At 55.1% G+C, this 19,115-nt stretch overlaps 1 protein-coding gene across 5 annotated transcripts in view; it reads left to right on the forward strand.

The window, feature by feature from the left end:
* Positions 1–19,115, forward strand: part of RNF213 (ring finger protein 213) — a 99,325-nt gene that overhangs the window by 32,777 nt on the left and 47,433 nt on the right. For 4 of the 5 annotated variants that reach the window (XM_041727186.1, XM_041727183.1, XM_041727184.1 and 1 more), the window contains 13 exons: positions 839–992; positions 3,464–3,637; positions 4,664–4,753; positions 5,658–5,780; positions 7,664–7,841; positions 9,704–9,877; positions 10,180–10,329; positions 12,702–13,291; positions 14,164–14,329; positions 15,332–15,549; positions 16,750–16,890; positions 17,010–17,174; positions 17,865–19,020. In XM_041727186.1, the coding sequence (XP_041583120.1) occupies positions 839–992; positions 3,464–3,637; positions 4,664–4,753; positions 5,658–5,780; positions 7,664–7,841; positions 9,704–9,877; positions 10,180–10,329; positions 12,702–13,291; positions 14,164–14,329; positions 15,332–15,549; positions 16,750–16,890; positions 17,010–17,174; positions 17,865–19,020 (3,479 nt within the window). The remainder of the gene's footprint in view (positions 1–838; positions 993–3,463; positions 3,638–4,663; positions 4,754–5,657; positions 5,781–7,663; positions 7,842–9,703; positions 9,878–10,179; positions 10,330–12,701; positions 13,292–14,163; positions 14,330–15,331; positions 15,550–16,749; positions 16,891–17,009; positions 17,175–17,864; positions 19,021–19,115) is intronic. The other variant, XM_041727185.1, reaches the window with a different exon arrangement.

Below are 19,115 nucleotides of genomic sequence, written 5' to 3' on the forward strand. Positions count from 1 at the left end.
AATGCAGAACAGAAACGCGCAGGTGCCCGATAGGTGTTTTCTGAGATTCTCAGAGCACTGCTGCTATCCCCTTACCTGAATTCTTAAGGTGTTCAGGATGGAGGTGGGGTGTTAGATCTCTGTTAATGTCAAGCCCCCGTGCGTCACAGAAGCACCCCACGGTGCCTTTCCCACGTCACCTGCCGCACCTCCCGCCGGTCAGCGCCCATCACTTCTGGCCTCGTGCCAGCCAGGGAACATGAGACCTGGTCCCCACGGGGCTGGGAGAGACTCCACACACAGTGCCCATTCTACCACTTTTCCCCATCCCTCTCTCCTTCCCTCCCTGTCTCCCCGCCCCTAATCTTTCTGAATTTTTTTCAAATTTATGCAGTGTCTTAATCTTCAGTAATAAACACCCCTAGCCTTTTTTAAAATAAATATTTTATTTATTTATTAATGAAAGACACGAAGGAGAGAGAGAGGCAGAGACCCAGGCAGAGGGAGAAGCAGGCTCCATGCAGGGAGCCTGATGTGGGACTCGATCCCGGGTCTCCAGGATCAGGCTCTGGGCTGAAGGCGGCGCTAAACTGCTGAGCCACCCAGGGATTCCTTTTTTTTGACTAGGGATTAGTTTCGCTTGATTTTGTTAAAACAGTTCAGACCATGGAGGCAAACCAAAAGGACTTTGTTTGCATTTTATGTCGGTTGTAAGTTCCCGAAGTTAACCTATCGGGGGTCAAAACATGCCTTCCTGGCAGGTATTTTGAATGGAAGGAACGTGTCGTGGACAATGGGTACTGTTCTCTCATTTCTCCTAAATTACCTCAATGATTTCTCTTATCTCTTTGCGGGGTAGGATTCTTGAGGAGCCCTTGATACAGTCCTACTTGACTGTGGGCCAGAAACTTCACGAAACTATCTGCAGCATCACAAAACGCGAAGCACTTTATGAGCTGCTTGCCTTATCTGCTGAGATTGTTTGCAGAATTATTACACTTCAGCCTCTAGTGGTAAGTGGAACACACACGCACACCACGTCACACCCACGATACCTATGGAATTTCAAGTGATTCACAACAGAGATCAGCCAGTTCTAGGATGGTTAGAGGGACACGGAGTGGCTGATTCTGTCCTCGGAAATTTTGGGGCACCTGCCCCCTTGCTAGGTTCTGTTCTGTTCTGTGCGTTGAGGATGGTTTGGGGCCGGAGCCTGCACCTTTGCCATCCTAGGGCTTCCGTTTGAGGCAGAGGGGCAGTGCGGGGGTCAGGGTACAGAACATCCACTGAATGGGTTAACCAAAGAGCAGTGCGGGTGGCTGGGAAGTCAGGCAAGGTATCCCAAAATGTGTGCCCCAAGTGCATGTCCATATGCGGTCGTTCCCACTTGACCTCATTTCCTGCGTGCCATTCCTTAGATACGGCAGCAAAGTCCGCACCTTCCAAGTCCACGCCTCTGTACCTTCCACGCAGGTGCACGCCCTCTCGAAGCAAGCCGTAGGGAGGCCCCAGTGCCCTATGCCCGCCCCCTCAACCCCCTCCACACGCCTCCCAGGGGGAACCGCCACCCAGATGCCTCAAGATTTTATATTTAGACTGGCCAGTTTTTGGTTACACGTATTACGATTAAGAATCGGGACGTTCATGATAGGAAAGAATTCAGTATATATTTTAATTTTATTCCTTTCACTTTTTCTTTTTAAAATACCAAAGACACATTTTAAAATAAGTCTTATTGGTGAGGCGATTGCTTTTTCCTGAAGCAGGTGTCATCTAAACCATTGCAGGCACATGCCCACTTTCATATAAACTGTATTTTAGGGAATTTGTCGGTTTTCTAGGGCATATTTTCCTGTAGAAAAGAGTCTTCAGTGTGGGTTGGAACCCCAGAGCAGTGTAACCTACATCATGGTAAAAATACTCTGCCTGTGTCATGAAAACAAAAAAGGTTTGCTGATCTAAAATTCAACAAAAGTGCATGATGAGTGTTCATACAGCTTCTGGTTGGGTCCTGATGTTGAGCGTTAGCTGGATTGACGGGACACCTGATGACACCTGATGGAGAGAAGCAGGGAGCACACACGTGAGGCTTCCCGCCTAGATGGAGCTGCTCACGGCCTGCCCGTCTCTGCCTTCCCTGTGCCGAGTGCAGGAGGTGCCGGGATGGGAAAGGCAAGGGCCCTCCTCGCAGCAGGGTTTCTGGGGGGCTGCCCAGGGGACACGCACCTGCAGCGCAGGGCACAGGTGGTAGGCTGGAGAGTCGCCGTGGTGCCCTGGGAACCGATGGCAGGGCTGGCGTGCCTACGGAGTGGGAACTGCCCTCCCCGGGTCAGGGAGGAGGAGCACTACTGTTCCCAAGGGCCAGTAAGGGACGGAGTGTGGCTGGGAAGGGGCCAAGGTCTAGAGCAGGCCAGGTCGCAGGGAAAGCACACCATGCTGAAGCTTCGGGATCGTTCTAGAGGGATCCGTGCCATTCGGAGATGTTAGGCAAGTGCTAGGATGTCCAGTAGTCAGCCGAGAACTGCCGCCACCTCTCGCTGTCCGCTGACCCGGCGTGCTGGCTGGGCACACCTGTGTCCACCCCTCCCCACGCATCTGGCGCCTTCCTGTTCCAGGCTGGGTTCCGTCCCCTTCGTGTGCTTGAGAACACCTTGTGCTTTCCCCGCTTGGCACCTACTGTGGTTAAGGACTAGCTGCTTGCCTGTCTGTGGACTGTGGCCCTCCCCCTCGAAGCATCAGCTCCCACGGCAGGAAGGGCATCTGCTTGGCCACCAGGCAGGATGAAGGGCACAGGGTGGTCCTCAGGGAGCGTCCCTAGAAGGAGGAGTGGCTGCAGAGCCACCTGTGGGTCCTGACGCACGCCTGACTTGCCGGCCTTTGTTGAAGAAGGACGCACACTAGCAGAACTGGGAGGACCCTCTCCGTGACCCCAGAGAAAACGGATTTTTCAGAGGCAAAGAGGGAGTAGAGGAAGCCTCATGGAAGAAAGCATGGGCCTTGGGTTTACCTCTGGCCCACCGTGGGCCGTCCCCGCAGCCAAGGAGCAGGGGTTTGCATGGCGCACCGGTGGGGCTTCTCTGAGCTGCTGGAGGCTCTGCTGTTGGGGTCTCCTTTCCCAGCCATTTGGAGAAGGTGGGCCGGCGTGCCCTGCGTGGCGGGCGTGATCTGCTCACTGGTAAGGCAGGGTGCCCCCTCCCCCCTGCTGTCCCTGTGCTAGGGCAGTTCATAGGGGTGGAGTCCTTACCCTCCCCCCATCTGCCCCCCACTTTGCCCGACCTGTCTGCTCTCAGAGCGAACCCACAGAGTCCAGGGAAATCAGGCACCTTGAGATGCAGGCGAGGCCGGGTCCTGAACGCATTCGTGTGACTCAGAGGTTGCTACTTCTTGGGCTCCTGCCAAGGATCCGGAAGGGAGAGCGGTGTCTCCAGAATGGCCTGAGTCGCGGCTTGGGGACCTTAACACACACACCCCTCTCCTGCCACAGCAGGATTCGGCCGAGGGCCTGGGAAAGGAAGCCAGGAGGAATTCTGTGCACGCGGTGTTCCAGGGGACCATCACCAGCACCAGAGCTTGGCTGCAGAGCGTTTTTCGGGAGCGTATCTTCTATATCATCAGTGCCGAGACGGTTCTCACCTTCAGATACAGAGATGAAATCCAGGTAAAGCTCTGCTGGGCTGAGACGCGGCCCGGAGGGGTCTGAGCAGGGATGCGACGTGCTGGCCCCGGGGCCCATGGTCCACCTGCAGGGTCGGAGATCCGGTGCTGGTCACGCTGCCCACAGGCCCCCTCCCCGAGACAGGCCCCGTAGGAAGGGTGGGCATGCAGGCCCTGTGGCGAGGCGCCTCTGGGCTGTGTCAGCAAGGAGATTGGCCGGTAGTGATGGCTGGAAAGGTCAGGAAACCGTGGAGGTGAGAGGTACTTGAAGGGGAGACCGAGCACAAGGCATCTGAAGTCAAAGAAGAGAAACAGTCCTCAGAAAGGCTGGGAAGTTTCCAGAAGGAAGCTGGATGAGTAGGCCCGGGGAGGCTGTGGGGTCTGGCCCCCAGGGGTCACCTGGGCGGGAGCGGATGAGCTTCTCAGGCCGGAGGGTTGGGAAGGGGGTGTGCTGTAGGCCGGGGGTGCTTTACGTCCACTGCTGTTTTCTTTCTGCGTGCACCGGGATCACGCAGCAGAACGGCCGCGGTATTCCAGATGCCTGCCCCAAGTGTTTTGGGGCCACGTGGTGGGGTACCTGCAGCTTCTCTTGTGGGGGTTCTGCAGAGAAAGCGCTTCTTATAGAGAGAGCAGGAAAGAGATAGTGCAGCCGTTGAGCCTCAACAACGGGGGAGTCCAGTTGAAGGATCGTGGGTGTCATTGGGCTGTTCTTGCAACTTTATGGGTATGTTCAAAGGTTTTGGAGATAAAGCAAGGGGGAGACATGTTTTCAGAATAAAAACCAGCTACATGGTGGAAGGGCCATCCTGGCTGCCTGGTCCTGTCGGGGCCCTTCCTTTTCGAAGGCTGGGGTGGGGGGCTCCGACTTGCCACCGACACACCTCACCGTGGACAAAGATGAGGTCAGAACCCAGGTACCCATCCCTCCTGGAACTACTGTTACAGTCTTTCCTTCTTTTTTTTTTTTAAATAGAATTCACTGTGGCACTTAGTTGTCACTGTGGCTGTCACTGACATGTGGGCTTTGCAGGTCTGGAGGCAGCTGATGAAGATAAACTTCCCCGTGGAGTATGGCTGGAAGGAGTCCTTGCTGGAGGACTTGGAAGGGAGAATCAAACAGGTACCAGAAATCGGGGTGTTCCTTTTGGGGAGCGCTTTGAGGAAGCCAGACTGTTTGTACCCACCTAGATGGGAACGGTGCGTTTGGATGGACAGCGCTAGTGTGAGCAGAGCGCGCGGTCAATGTGACCTTGCATTTTTGATCTAGCCTTACTGGTTTGACCAAAGGTGGCATTCCAGCAAAGAAGAAGGGAACGGGGCCTTGCCACCAGGTGAACCCTAGGCATGGGGTGAGGGGGGTGAAGCGCCCTCATCTGCAGTAGCTCCAAGTGGCCTGTTGATGACACAAGCCTCACTAAACCCAGTGACACATGGGGAAACAAAAATGTTCGTTTTTTTTTTAAGATTTTATTTATTTATTCATGAGAGACACAGAGGGAGAGAGAGAGAGGCAGAGACCCAGGCAGAGGGAGAAGCAGGCTCCAGGCAGGGAGGCCAACATGGGACTCGATCCCGGGATCCCAGGATCACACCCTGGGCTGAAGGCAACACTGAACCGCTGAGCCACCCGGGCTGCCCAAAATGTTCGTTTTTAATTAAAGCTTATGACCGTAAGAAGATTAGGGTTTGTTTTTATAGGATATGAGGCATTAATGTGTAACTGTTAAGTAATGCTTTGTAGGAAAGTAGGAACAAGGGAAAATCACTTATTTTTCAAAGTTTACCTGTTTTTGCGAGCGGCGGGGCCAGCTGCTTATCCTGCAGAGCAGGAAGGGAGGCTCTGAATTGGGGCCTCGTCTGTGTGATGGGCATGAGTGGAGAGGGGCTGGGGGACACGGTCAGTGCGGGGTGGGAAGTGGAATCCGGGGGACCCACCGCCATGTGGGGGAGGTGGAAATAAGGTGGGTATCCTCATCGCCCGGAGTGTTGGGGTGCAGCCGCCAATGCGCTCCCTGCTCTTGCAGGAGAAGCCTTTCGACCAGATCTGTATCTTCTGCGGCCCCCAGTGGGATGCCAGGGGGCAGGAGGATAGTGTGTCAAAATGCTTCGAGAAGTGTGTCATTGAAGCAGTGAGCGCAGCCAGCCAGGTGAGTGGCCCCTCCCACCCGGGAGACGCGGGGTTCGCGGCAGGGGTCTTCTGACATTGGGACCTGGGGGGGCATGTGCCCGCTGGTCCTGAGCCCCGCTGGCAGCGCTGGCGTGGCCACCGGGCGTCCCCCTCCCGGCCCTGGAGGAAGGGTTCTGAAGTTCGGTGCCCTTGACCGCCTCCCCGAGATGCCGCTCAGCTTCCCGCTGCTACAGGTAACGCGCCACAAATCCCGAATCCGGGTGACCTCGGCTGGGGTCACCAGTGCGCAGGTCCTGCGGGCCTGTGGTTCCGCGTCTGGGCGCTGGCTGGGCGGGTGTGGGCGGAACACTCCACGGGCTGACCGAGCGGAAGAGAAACGTGTGAAGTTGAAAAGGTTCTGGGAAATCACTTAGGGTTTTCTCTGCCGGGTGGGAAGCCTTCTGCCCCAGGCTGCCTCTCAGGGACACCTCCTGGGACCGTGTGTGTGCTTTAGAGTTTTGTGGGGGTTTTTTTTCCACATTCATTTACCTTTTATTACAATATATTATTATAATTGTTCTATTTTGTTATTAGGGGTTTTTAATACATGAAATGACGTTATAGGCAGGTAGAAATAGTCTTACTTCTTCTTTTCCAATCCGGATGCCTCTGTGTCTTGTTCTCGAGAGCCTCCGGGGCAGACATCCTTGCCTTGCTCCCCACCTCAGGGGGGTGATGTCCTTGGTCCGGCGGCGGTGAGGGTGGCAGCAGCTGTGGGCTTCTCACGGGAGCCTTTCCTCAGGTGGAGCATGTTCCTTTTATCTGTGCTTTGTTGAGGGTTGTTACCATGAGGTGGCATCGGATGTTGTCTGAAAGTTTTCTGCATCTCCGGAGACGATCCTATGTTGTCTTTTTCTTTTTTTCTTTTTTTCCCTCTCTTCCCTGGATACGATGTATCACAGTTACAAATTTCTCATCTTAAACCATCCTTGCCTCCCTGGGAAAAATCCCAGTTGGTCTTAGTATAATCCTTTTTATATGTTGCTGGATAAAACTTTGTTGTTTTTTTTCTTTCTCGGTATCGAAAAGTATCTCTTATAAACTAACCCTAACTACCTTTCATTTTTATTCTATTTTATTTTTATTTATTATTATTTTTTTCTAACAAATTCCTGAAAATTTCTGTAAAAGCTTTGAACCCAAAGAAGGGGAGGACACTTTGTCACTTGGCCGGGGGACCCAGAAAGGAGAGTTAAAATACGTGTGCTGTGTGTAGGCAGGCTTTCAAAAAGCCTGTCATAGGTCAGAATTAGGGTTTACGACAGAGTCTATGCATATGAATTTTTTTTTAAAGATTTTATTTATTTATTCATAGATACAGAGAGAGAGAGGCAGAGACACAGGCAGAGGGAGAAGCAGGCTCCATGCAGGGAGCCCGATACGGGACTCGATCCCCGGTCTCCAGGATCACACCCCAGGCTGCAGGTGGTGCCAAACCGCTGCGCCACCAGGGCTGCCCCATATGAATCGTTTTATGCACATTACTTTTGGTGCTTTTTATGGTAAGTCCAGGGAAAAAACATGGGAAGTGACGGCGAGCCAGAAGGAGAGGGGGCATGGCGTGTGCGCGTGTCCGCATGGCCCGTGCACGCCTCTTTCTGCGTGTGTGCCTATGTGTGCCCGCCTATCTCCACGTCTCTGCTGTTGGTCACGTGAGGAGTCAGCACACGGGGAAACAGGAAGGTCTTGGGGAAAACGAGGTATTTTGTCCTCAGGTTGCTTGAGGCCCTGTAGAACGAGCCACAGAGGATTCCTGGGGTGCTATCGGACGAGTGATTTACTTCCATTATTCAAAAGCAAACCAATTTAAAAAAAAAAAAACCCCTCCTGCATTTCTCCTTGTCTCTGTTCCTTGTCTTACAGAATCAGACCAGTATTCTAGAGAGGATCTCTTACCACAACCTGCAGAATTTCGGCACCCTGGTGTCGGCTGTGATCACAAAGTCCTGGCCGAGGAACGAGGACGCCCCACGCTACCTGGATGAGGTCTTGAAGCATCTGCTCACATGTCCGGACATCAAGCATCTCTTCAAATTGTGCAGTACGTCCGTGGGGCTGCTGGGAACGCCGGCTCTGCCTGCTTGCCCGACCCCCGGGGTGGGGGGGTGGCAGATGGTTCCACCTGATAGGACAGGTTGGTGTTCGACAAAGGAAGCAGACCCGAGGGAGGAACCCAGGGGACTCAGGATGTGCCATCTGGTGAACGAGAGCCAGCCCCAAAAGCCACCATCCCCTGAATGCCAGCCATGCCCCAGCCACCGTGGCGACCCTGAGATGGCCCTGAAAGATCCCCGTCCTCCAGATGGGGCTGTGCTGTGCGACTTACTCAAGGTCTCGGGGATGCGTGTTAAGGACTAAAATTCAAACCCAAGCCTGTCTGGCTGTCGAAACGGCTCTGTTATTCTGAGGTCAGCGTCAACGTCCGATCCAATGTTGACCTTTGAACAGAAGACCAAGTACCGTCTGCTTCTTCCTCCCCCACCCTCCGTGCCCGAGTGTTTCGGTGGGGGAGACAGATATCGCCCCAAAAACATTATATCCAAGTGTGTGTGTAAGTCGTCAGATTCAGATGTAGTGGAAAAGCACTGGATTCGGAACGAAAAATCCCAGTGAGATGATTCGCGGTCTCTGTTCCATCGGATGATGGGGACAAAAGCTGAGCTCGTTGCGTGCAAGTGTTGTGGTGGCGACAAAATAAGATCGTGGATGTGGGATTTTTATGTACATTATTGAAAGCTACTTGCTTGAAAAGGTTACGTTCGTGGGGTTTTTTTTTAATCTTTAAATTTTAATGTTTTAAAAAAGATTTTATCTATTTATTCATCACAGACACAGAGAGAGAGGCAGAGACACAGGCAGAGGGAGAAGCAGGCTTCCTGCGGGGGGCCCGATGCAGGACTCGATCCCAGGACCCTGGGATCACACCCTTGAGCAGAAACTCGACTGCTGAGCCATCCAGGCGCCCCTGCGTTTTGGTTTTTTTAAAATTAATAGACACTTTTAGGGCAGTTTCAGATTTACAGGAAAATTGAGCAGAGTGTACAGAGTTCCCGTATTTTTACCTGCCTGCCCCCCGACACACATAGTTTCTCCTGCTCTTCATGTCTTGCTGTGTTGGGGGATAGTGGTGACAACCAATGAGCCAGTATTGGTACATGATTATTAACTGAACTCCACAGTTTGCGTTAGGGTTCCCTCTTGCATTAGGGCTCCACGCTCTGTGAGTCTGGACAAACGTATGACGTGTGTCCACCTTTGTGATATGCTACAGAATGTCCCGCAGTGTCCTGTTCGTCCGTCCCCCCACCTCCCTGAAGCTCTGCCTTTCGCAGAATGTCGTACGGTGGGAGTCGTCCAGTCTGTGGCCTCTCCAGATGGGCTTGTTTCACTTAGTGATGTGCATTTAAGTCGCTTCCACATCTCGGGGCGCCTGCGTGGTGCGGCGGTTGAGCCTCTGCCTCTGGCCCAGGTCGTGACCCCGGGGTCCTGGGACTGAGTCCCGCATCGAGTTCCCTGCCAGGAGCCTGCTTCTCCCTCTGCCTGCGTCTCTGCCTCTCTCTGTGTGTCTCTCATGAATAAACAAATAAATAAATCTTTAAAAGAAAAATAATATCCAGCCTGCTGAGTGGGGCGCAGGTTTTAAAACCCTAAGCAACGCGGCTCTCTTGGCTGATTTCTGCCCTGGGAGGAGTCGTCTTCATGAACAAGGTCATCTGGGAAGCCCGCCAGGCACACGTAGAGCCTAGTGAAGGGCGGAGCATGTCCAGAGACGCCCGGTGACCTTGAGTTGGCCTGTGTGGAAGTGGGGGCCCAACGGGGAGGCTGTTGGGGACCTCCGTGCTTTCCAGAGTCGGGGCGAGGGGCGGGCCCCCGCTGCTCTCACTCTGTCCTCCATCTGATCAGGAACCAACCAGAAGATATTAGCCAACATCACCGAGGACAGCAAGGAGCTGTGGGCTACCGGCAACTCTGTGTTCAGGGAGGTCGGCGAGGACCTCGTGCACGGCACCATTTTGGTCAGACACCTGGAGCTCATCGAGAAGCACACGGATCAGTTCCTGGGCATCTGGGAGTCCAGTACGTTTCCGAGTGGGCTCCGGCCGCAGGTCCGCGTGCGATGACTGCGCTGGCCCGGGGGCTTCGTGGGGGGGTGACCTCTGTCATCTTCACGGTGAGCGGCCCTTCCCGTCAGTTAAGTGGAGACAGGACAGTTTCTAATCCCATGGAAACCGGTGAGAAAGTGGTCAAAGGGTGACCCAGGCAGCGTCACCGTGTCCCTCCCCGTGGCCGTGAGCGGCTCCAAAGGGCCGTGGAGGGGATGGTGGCCACCCATGGGAAGGCCCCGCTCCCACTTCCACTGGGTCACTCTTTCCTTCCAGAGAGAAATAGTCTTTCATCCCTGGAGAACGAACACAACGTGGAGGAGGTGCTGGTCTGGAGAATGGATGAGCTGAGCTCTCTGAAGAGGGAGAAGAAATGTGTGAGCAGCCTCCTGAGCATGTGCGAGAAGGTGAAACAGCTGGTCCAAGGTGATGCTCGGAGTTAACACGAACGACACCGAGGGGCCCCGGGGCCTCGCGCCACACGGCAGCCTCGGGGCAGCAGAGTCCCCTTTGCTGTTTCTCCTGCCGCCCCCCACCCCCCATGGCGCTCCGACACCCCTTCCCCGCTCGGGCTGGGGCATCGGCCCCCGTGGGACACGAGGGCTGGGCTCTCTGTGTCCCCTGCGCACACGGGCCCCCCAGCCGCCCCCATGCCCGCTCCTGCCAGGAGCGTCCCCAGCAGATCGGCGTTCAGGGCTCCGCGATCCCGGCTGCGTACATGCACCGTCCACAACCATATTCTTCTTCTGTTTCTCGCGCCAGCTGGGGTGTCTCTGGAGTTAAAATTCTCGCCTTCTCAAACGCTCTGCTCTCAGTGCAACCCCCTGGCTCTTTATGGACTGTCTGGATTTCCTTGCCAAACAATCAGTTAGATCTTCCAGAAGGATCCTCCCTCGACTGGAGGGCTGTGGTTCTAGAACCTTCCTTCGCCATCCTAGGGGTTTCCTTCACATCCCTTCCCGACTAGATCTATTTCTCGGACCCTGGGACGCCCCCCCGTCCCCCGGCCCAGCTCTCTCACTCCTGCGTTTTAGTGCAATGAGTTCTCCGTCCCTCCCCTCCCCCCGAGAGAGGGAACAGATCTTGAACCTTTGCACCCCCAAGGATGTCTGCCCTCGACCAGGGTGACCCCCGGGCCAGGGGCGGAATTACAGCAGAAATCCTGCAGGTTCTCGAGTGCGTTGCTGCATCGCCCTGCACTGCTGAGGATCCAGATGCGATTCTCCCCACCGGCCTGTGTGTGTGGCCTGCGTTCCCTCTCCGGAAGCTCTCAGATCTTTCGGGTCTCCCGCTTCTGAAGCTTCAGGGGATGTATCCTCGGCGGGGGTCCTTTCCATCCACCATATGGGGCATGATGGGGAGGGTCCTGGTCCCGGAATCCACGTCCTTGACTCCTGGGCAATTCTCGAGAATTAGTTGAGTGGTTCGCCTTTCTCACATGGGACCGCGCCGTTGGGTGCTGGGCCTCCCGGGGTGCGGTCGCTGGAACTTTCCTAAACGTCCTCTTCTGCTGCCCGTCTCTTTGGTTTTCGCTCTGCTGTTGGAGAAATTTCTGCAACATGACTTTCAGCCTTTCCGCTGGTTTTCGTTTCACTTCACACGTGGGTCTGGTTTAGAAGAGGAACTTCTCTTGTTCTCTGAATGACCTTTTCTATGTTATCCTGTTCTTGCTCACAGCTGCAGTTGTCTTTTCTGAGAGTATTTGCGTTTTTGGTTTAGAGGTGTTCCTTCTTTTTTTTTTTTTTTTTTAAGATTTATTTATTTGAGAGAGAGAGCAAGCGCGCAGGGGGAGGAGCAGAGGGAGAGGGAATCTCCAGCGGACTCCCCGCTGAGCAGGGAGCCTGACGCAGGGCTCGATCGCACGACCCTGAGATCACAACTTGAGCTGAAACCCAGAGGGGGATGCTCAACTGACTGACCGCACCCCCCAGGCGCCCCTAGAGGTTTTCCTTGTCTTTTGTTCCCAGACTTTCCTCTTTCCTCCAAGTTATCTTTATGTTGCCATGTCTGCCTCTCACAGTAAAGATTGTCCATGTGTGTCTGGGCATCCTTTTTCTGTTTGGATGAAGAGAGGGGCCGGCAACCCTAGGGAAGACCCTGAGGGTGGTGCAGCGGGGCCTGCAGTGGACACGTGAGGTCCTCTCCCAAGGGGTGGCCAGCCCTGCGGCCCCCACGCTAGCAGCTGTCGCTGGCTGGAGTGGAATGGGCGGCCGGCCCACTACCTAGAATGGGGTGGGCATGAAAGTCCGACCTCTTCTCCAGCCTTTCCAGCCAGACCCTCCCCACTTCCTCAGCAGCTCCCAGCTCCAGCGGCCGAGCGACCACTGCATATGCCATCAGGGAACCCAGAGCCTTCCTGCTTCCCACCTCCCCACTGTGGGCTGGGGGTCCACACCCCGGGGCCCAGCTCAGCCTTGGCCACCGCTGCACATCTGGGTTTTTACTCCCCCCTGCTCTGGCTGTGGGCATCTTTTCTGCTCCTCCTAGCCCGGCCGGTTTATGACTTTTCCAAGACCACGTCTGTGCTAGCACTGGAGTGCGGGATGTGGGGAGGGAGTGAAGCAGGCAGTGTCCACCCTGCCATCCGCGCCCAGAAGCGACTGTGCCTGCTTTGTTGTGAGAGTTCATGAACCAGCTCGGGGCGGGGAGACAGATGGGTTCTTAGTGAGGGAAACGGCCAGCACGGGTGCTTATATGAGTTTCCTGATGAGCAGCAAGGACAGTACATACGGGGAAAGTAAAGTGAAATGGTGTCTCAAGCAGAGGTTTGACTTCTGATTTCCTTTGTGGTTTCAAAGTGGATCTGGAAAAGATGGTGGAGAAAAACTTGGAAGATCTGGGCAGTAAAAGACTGTGTGACGTTGTGACAGTGAGGCTGTCGTCCAGCTTCCCGGACATGAAGAGGACAGTGCATTACAACCTGAGTCCCCACATCCAGGAGATGGCCGAGAAGGTGGACCAGCTGAAGGACAGCCACATCTTCCAGGTCTTCTGGGAAAACACCGCGGAGGGGCTGAGAAAGCCCGAGGAGGAGCTGGAACGGCAGATTCTTCAGCTTGAGGAGGTGTATACATACCTGTATGTCCCGTGTTTCGAGAAGTTTATGAAACTGTATGAGGATCTGAGGTCAGGCAAGATCACCTTTCAGGAGGTCAACACTGTCTTCAAGGACTTTGTGAATAAATACAGCAACCTCACTTCCGACCTCCGGACCATGTGTGCCCTGGACCCCAGCGACCAGCAGGACTGGATCGAGGATCGTGTTGCGCAGATCCAGGAGTATCATCACCTGGACCAGGCTGTCAGCTCAGCCAAGGTCATCTTGGAGGTCAAGGAGAATTTGGGCCTGATTGGCAACTTCAATGTTCTGCACACTTTGTTACACTTTGTAAGTTATTTGCCAGGGACCCTCGGGGTGGGGGTGGGGGTGGGGGTGGGGGTTCCCATAGGCTCTCCAGATTCCGGGAGCCGGATAGGATAGGTTCACAGCCTCCCCCAGGAGTTGTCATTTGTGTCTCACCTGACGGTCTGACCATGCCAAAGTCTTCATTTTTACCTGTTTATCAGTAGCGTGAGTGCTCCTGGCAAGTGAGCGTTTTCGCAGGTTGGCACGAGGGTTGAGAATTTGGGAACGGACAGTGACCCTCTTTCAGTAGCCAGGGATTTGGAAAGAGTAATCCGGTCTCAGCAGGTTAGAGACAGGCGGGAGAGGCCCCTCTGTTCACATCGGCTGGTGCCGGCAAGGAGCGGCCCACCGCAAGCCTCTCGGCTACAGCGGAGGGGCGAGTCCTTTGCTTTGGTTCCTTCAGGCGAGCCTTTGCAAGGCGTCCCGTGACCTCTGTTACAATACAAGAGAATCACTTACGAAGACGATGCAAAGGTAGCACGAAATTTGGAATCGCGCACACATAAGGTTGCATCCCAGCAGCGCGTTCTCAAGTAGGTCACCGCTCTGTGACCGCTTTGTTTCTTTACTTGTAAAATAGGAAAAGTAACAATACGCACCTGGCAAAGGTCTTACCTAAGTCTCTTCTCGGAATGCCAGGTACCAAGGCAGAGTAGTTACCGTGGATCGATGGGGAGACGGCAGTGGGGGCCTCTAGCATCCCAGCTCCTGGACAGGAGCTTCATGCACCTGCCTTTAGCTGCTGCAAGTCCAGGAGGGGCGGGGACGGGGCCTTTGGGATGGTCAGTGCCTTTGCTCCCACCCCAGGGTTCCGGGTAACCGGGTCCAGCCCACAGTAGAGCTCTGTCTTGCAGACTGACAACTTTGACAAGTACCGCCACGAGAAGCTGGAGCAGATCAGCAAGGAGCTTATCCGTGCCAAAAAGCTGCTGGATGACATCAGTGAGACGCGGTCCCAGTGTCTGAAGGAGCTGGCCCTGAGGAAGGAGTTCATTAGCTGGGTCCGGGAGGCTCTCGGAGGTACAGCCGGTCTTTGAGGTTGCTGGGGGTCTGGAGAGGGTGCTCAGATGGCTCACGGGGTGGGTGGAGGGGTTCCTACGCTTGCAGACAGGTCACGCGCTGTGTGAAGAACAGGCATGTCTACATCCCGTACGTGGGTGTTCAGTGCGTGCCTCATCGACTGTCAGCAGAACGTGCATGATGCGGGCCGTAGTATGTCTTAGGTTCTGGCATAAAATCGATTTCCTTGGTTACTTTTCTTCCCCCACTCTGGAGGCTTGCTGGGTACAGTTGGGGATCACATTCTTACAAATCTTGCCCCCTTCAGCTTTTTCCTCTGGTTGATTCTAACTGGAAAACGTATAAGCTCTTATGCACAGAAGAGTTCTGATTACATCAGCTCCATTAGTGTTATGTGCATTTCTTTTTTGGGGGGGAGGGCAAGAGCTTGGAAGGCTTTTCTGCCCTGTGGCCTAGGCGCCTCTGGCAGAGGGGTTGCATGGAGGGGAGCAGGAGGGGTAAGGTGGACGAAGCAGGAAAGGGGGCAGTGGCGGTGGCAGCATTGGTGTGCAGGGCAGGGCGGAGGGGGCGGCTCTCATCTGGAGCCTTGGTGCTCCCAAACGCCCACTTTGACATATATCCTTGGACTAGTTAAGCAGCCCAAGGAGAATTATCTCCATTTCTTTATAGTTCACTGTCAACATAGTACTTACCAGCTGAGCCGGTTTCTTTTGGTATTAAATGGTGACATTGCGTGGATTACATGAAACAAGTGCACGGAGGCCTCCTGCCGTGTCTGGATGTCCCTGTTGCTTCATAAGGCCAGACAGTGGCCGCTGGTGTCAACATCGACAGCAGAAGAAAAAGCAGCCCCAGATTCATACTAAAAGCTGAAAGTGGATCAGACCCTAAAAACCCACCCCGTCCATTTCTAGCCTCGCTAAATGTGGTTGGAGGTCTGACGGGGAGCAGGGGGTCGTGCCGGGGCCGCCCGGGGCTCACCTGCGTGTCCTTGCCCCCAAGGCATCAACGAGCTGAAGGTGTTTGTGGACCTGGCCTCTATCTCGGCGGGGGAGAATGACATCGACGTGGACCGGGTGGCCTGCTTCCACGATGCCGTGCAGGGCTCCGCGTCGCTGCTGTATAAGCTGGACACGAGTGCAGGATTCAACGAGTTCATGATGCACCTCAAAGAAGTGTGGAAGGCTCTGGAGAAAGATCCGCACCTGCCCCATAAACTGGTATGTCTTACTTCTGGCGTCACCCGAGCAGACAAGGCTGTGTATGGGGTCGCTCGGCACCACGAGGGGCAGGACTGCATGTTACCCCACCTGTACAGCAGGTGTTCAAATGAGGTTTGAAACCGGTTTTCCGGGAGATCCCTGGGTGGCTCAGTGGTTTAGCGCCTGCCTTTGGCCCAGGGCATGATCCTGGAGACCCGGGATGGAGTCCCACGTCGGGCTCCCAGCATGGAGCCTGCTTCTCCCTCTGCCTGTCTTTCTCTCTCTCTCTCTCTCTCATGAATAAAATTTTTAAAAAGTCTAAAAAAAAAAAAACCACCAGTTTCCCTTCATATGTGTAGATGCTTCCTCTCCCTTGTGACATTAGAAAGAGGATTGAGAATTTCATGTAAATGAGAGCAACTTCCATCGTGCAAAATGCACATGGAAAGAAGACTGACGCAGGACCAGTGTTCTGTGCTGGTGATAACTGTTATTTCATTCTGTGTATGGCTCTGTACCTTCCGTATTTCCCACAATTAGTATAATGTCTTAAAATAATCTCTACACCCAACATGGGGCTTTTGAATTGAGGCCCCTGAGATCCAGAGTCACACACTCCACTGACTGAGCCAGCCAGCCACCCCTATAAATTAATTTTTTATCAGAAAAATGAATGAACATGCCAGTTTAAGTAAACTGTGCACCAGGGTCGGCGCAGACCCGTACCGCGTCATGTGGCTAGCGTGCAGAGGCGATGTCTGGCCAGAGCCACCTGGAGGTGAGGGAGGGAAGGAGAGTGGATGGAAGGACCAGATAGAGGCGTCTCCATTTCTGCTGCTGGAGCTTAGGTCTGCACAAAAGGCCTTTGCTGTAGTTTCTCCCGAGTGTTTCTGGTTGGACGTGGGGTCCCCAGAAGCGCACTTAGAACGTAAGGCTGCATTGCCCAGCTCTACCTAGTATCCCCCCGGTCTGGGGGCCCAGCAGAATGAAGCTCTCCCACCGTCCTGTCCACGTGCCCCCAGGTGCCAGCCAGGCCAGTGGCCACTGGTGGGGAACGCGGACCCACAGCCCATCACATAAGAGGAACACTGTGGGACAGGGACCACGAGGGGCAGCTGGGGAGGAGGGGCTCGCCCCATGGAGCAGAAAGGAGGCACCACAGGAAGAAGAGAAGGAAGGTTGCTCACACCTTGGCCTGTTCCCCTCCCATCCCAACAGCGTGACTCCGCCAGGAACTTGGAGTGGCTGAAAACCGTGAGGGAAAGCCACGGGTCAGTAGAACTCTCTTCCCTGTCACTGGCGACAGCCATCAACACCAAAGGCATCTATATGATCGGGGCCCCCACAGATGGCCAAAAGGTGAGCCGCCCGGCCTCCTGGCACAGCTGGCAGTGGTTGTGCAGGCTGCTGGAAATGGGGCGCGGGGGGGAGGACCCTGCCTCCAGAGAAACACCCTCTAAGCATGTGCGGCTCCACAGATCTCCCCGGACACGGTTCTGCAGTTGCTCCTGCCCGAAAGCCACGGAGACCATGAGGAGGTGCGAGTCTACTCTTTGGAACAGCTCAAGGAGCTTCTGAACAAATTAATGCTGATGTCTGGCAAGAAGGATCACGGCAACGTGCAAGTAGAGGTGTTCTCCAAGGTGAGGATTCGTCGGGCGGAGCAGGTGTCTGGAGCTTGTGTTTGGGCCGAGGGCTCTCGCGGCCCAGTGGCTGGAGAAAGTCAGAAGGACTTGAGTTTGGGTTAATTGATAGGAAGCGCTCTGCTTTAAGTGCATGGAACGGAGAGCTAGCAGGTCCGCAGAATGCAGGAACCCCCATTCTTGACCCCAAGAGACGGCCGAGCTCCGACAAGCCCTGTGGTCGGTGGTCCTTTGTTAAGGTGCACAGACAGAATTGTCCTCAGCCCCCAGGAAGGCACTTCTCTTGCTTCACTCACCCTGTAAGTCAGTGAGAACCCACAAAGACTAGAAGATGTAGACAGTCATTCTTCATCGGAATCAAAAGTGAACCACGTAGACAAAGGAATACTATCGTACGTAAGAGACTCCAGACGTTGTGCTGTGTTCTTGTCTTTCAAGGGCGTTTGTACCTTATGACGACAGCCTTTACCCTTATCAGAGAGTCCCTCCTGGAAGCTGATTATGTAAATGGGGAAATAAGGTGTCTGGGATTACCCCAGGGCCCTCGAGGCCTCGAGGCCACACAGGGAACCAGTCGAAAGACGTGAACCCAAGTTCTTCAAATTAGAGATCAGTTCGCGTCATTCTAGATGGTTGTGTCCCCTCTGACGCAGCCCTGTGATATCTCCTGCCTGGTTCCGTTTCCTACAGGTGTTCTCCAATGTGCAGAGGCTCGTCCAATCCTTCATAAACCTTTACTGTGCCGGAAACATGCTGTTCAGGGCCTGGAAAGCCGAGGTGTTCTGCTCCCCCCGGCACGGCGTCTCCCTTCGGATGGACTTCTGCTTGACGCTCATAAACCAGCTCAAGGGCACTGGGCCGGTGGTCGAGCTGTTGGAGGCCGTCAGCAGGCAGATGGAGGACTTCCTGGACCACTGGATAAGCTTCGTGGCAGAGAAGCGGGCTAAGCACTTTTATCTCAACTACTACACCGCCGAGCAGCTGGTGTACCTGAGCACACAGCTCAAGGAACCGAAGCCCAGCACCGCTGCCCTCACCATGCTGTCCTTCATCAAAGGCAACTGCACCCTGAGGGACGTCAAAGAGGCCCTCCGGGAGTCCAGTGGCAAGGCCGCCAGGCACCACGAGAGGACAGCGGCCGAGGGATTGAGGCAGGCGCTCCCGCATGAGTTCAGCCTGGTGGACAAGCTGCGGGCCATCCTGGAGCAGTCGATGGCGTGCATGAGTGCCTTCCTGCCCCACTGCCTGGACCTGGAGGCCCTCGGCCTCTATCTGGCCTCCCTGGCCCGCATGAACAGACACCCGGTGGAGCGGGACCTCCCCAAAGGCCTGCACGTCGGCCAGCCCAACCTCATCGTCTGTGGCCACTCGGAGGTGCTGCCGGCGGCCCTGGCCATCTACAGGCACATGGAGAACGAGCCCCTGCCCACCTTCGACGAGATGCTGCTCTGCACCCCGGGAACCACGTTTGAGGAGGTGGCACTGCTCCTGCGCCGCTGCCTGACCCCAGGCTCCAGGGGGCGCGGGATCTACAGCCTGCTGTACGCGGACCTGCTGAGCTACGAGGTGGCCTGCCAGGCGGAGACGCTCTTCCTGCACCTGTGCTTGCAGGCGCATCAGGGTGACTTCCAGCTGGTGATGATCTGCGACTCCGAGCGGGAGCACTGCCACCTGCCCTCGGCCTTCAGCCAGCACAAAGTCCTTATCACCCCCCAGGCGTCCCTCCAAGACATCCAGGCCTACCTGGCTAAGCATTTCCAGGTGCCCGAGAACATACCGTCGGCCGCCGATGTGTTCCGGGACCGGATGTGCGTGGGGGTCGTGACCTCCAAGAGAGCTGGTGTTGGTAATGACAGCTCCGGGGTGGGTGGGCCCCCCGGGACCCAGGGACCCTCTGACGGCCCTTCCCCATCCAGCAGGGGCAACTCAGACGGAGCTTTC

Source organism: Vulpes lagopus, chromosome 12, assembly GCF_018345385.1.
Source record: "Vulpes lagopus strain Blue_001 chromosome 12, ASM1834538v1, whole genome shotgun sequence".
Classification (NCBI taxonomy): Eukaryota; Metazoa; Chordata; class Mammalia; order Carnivora; family Canidae; genus Vulpes; species Vulpes lagopus.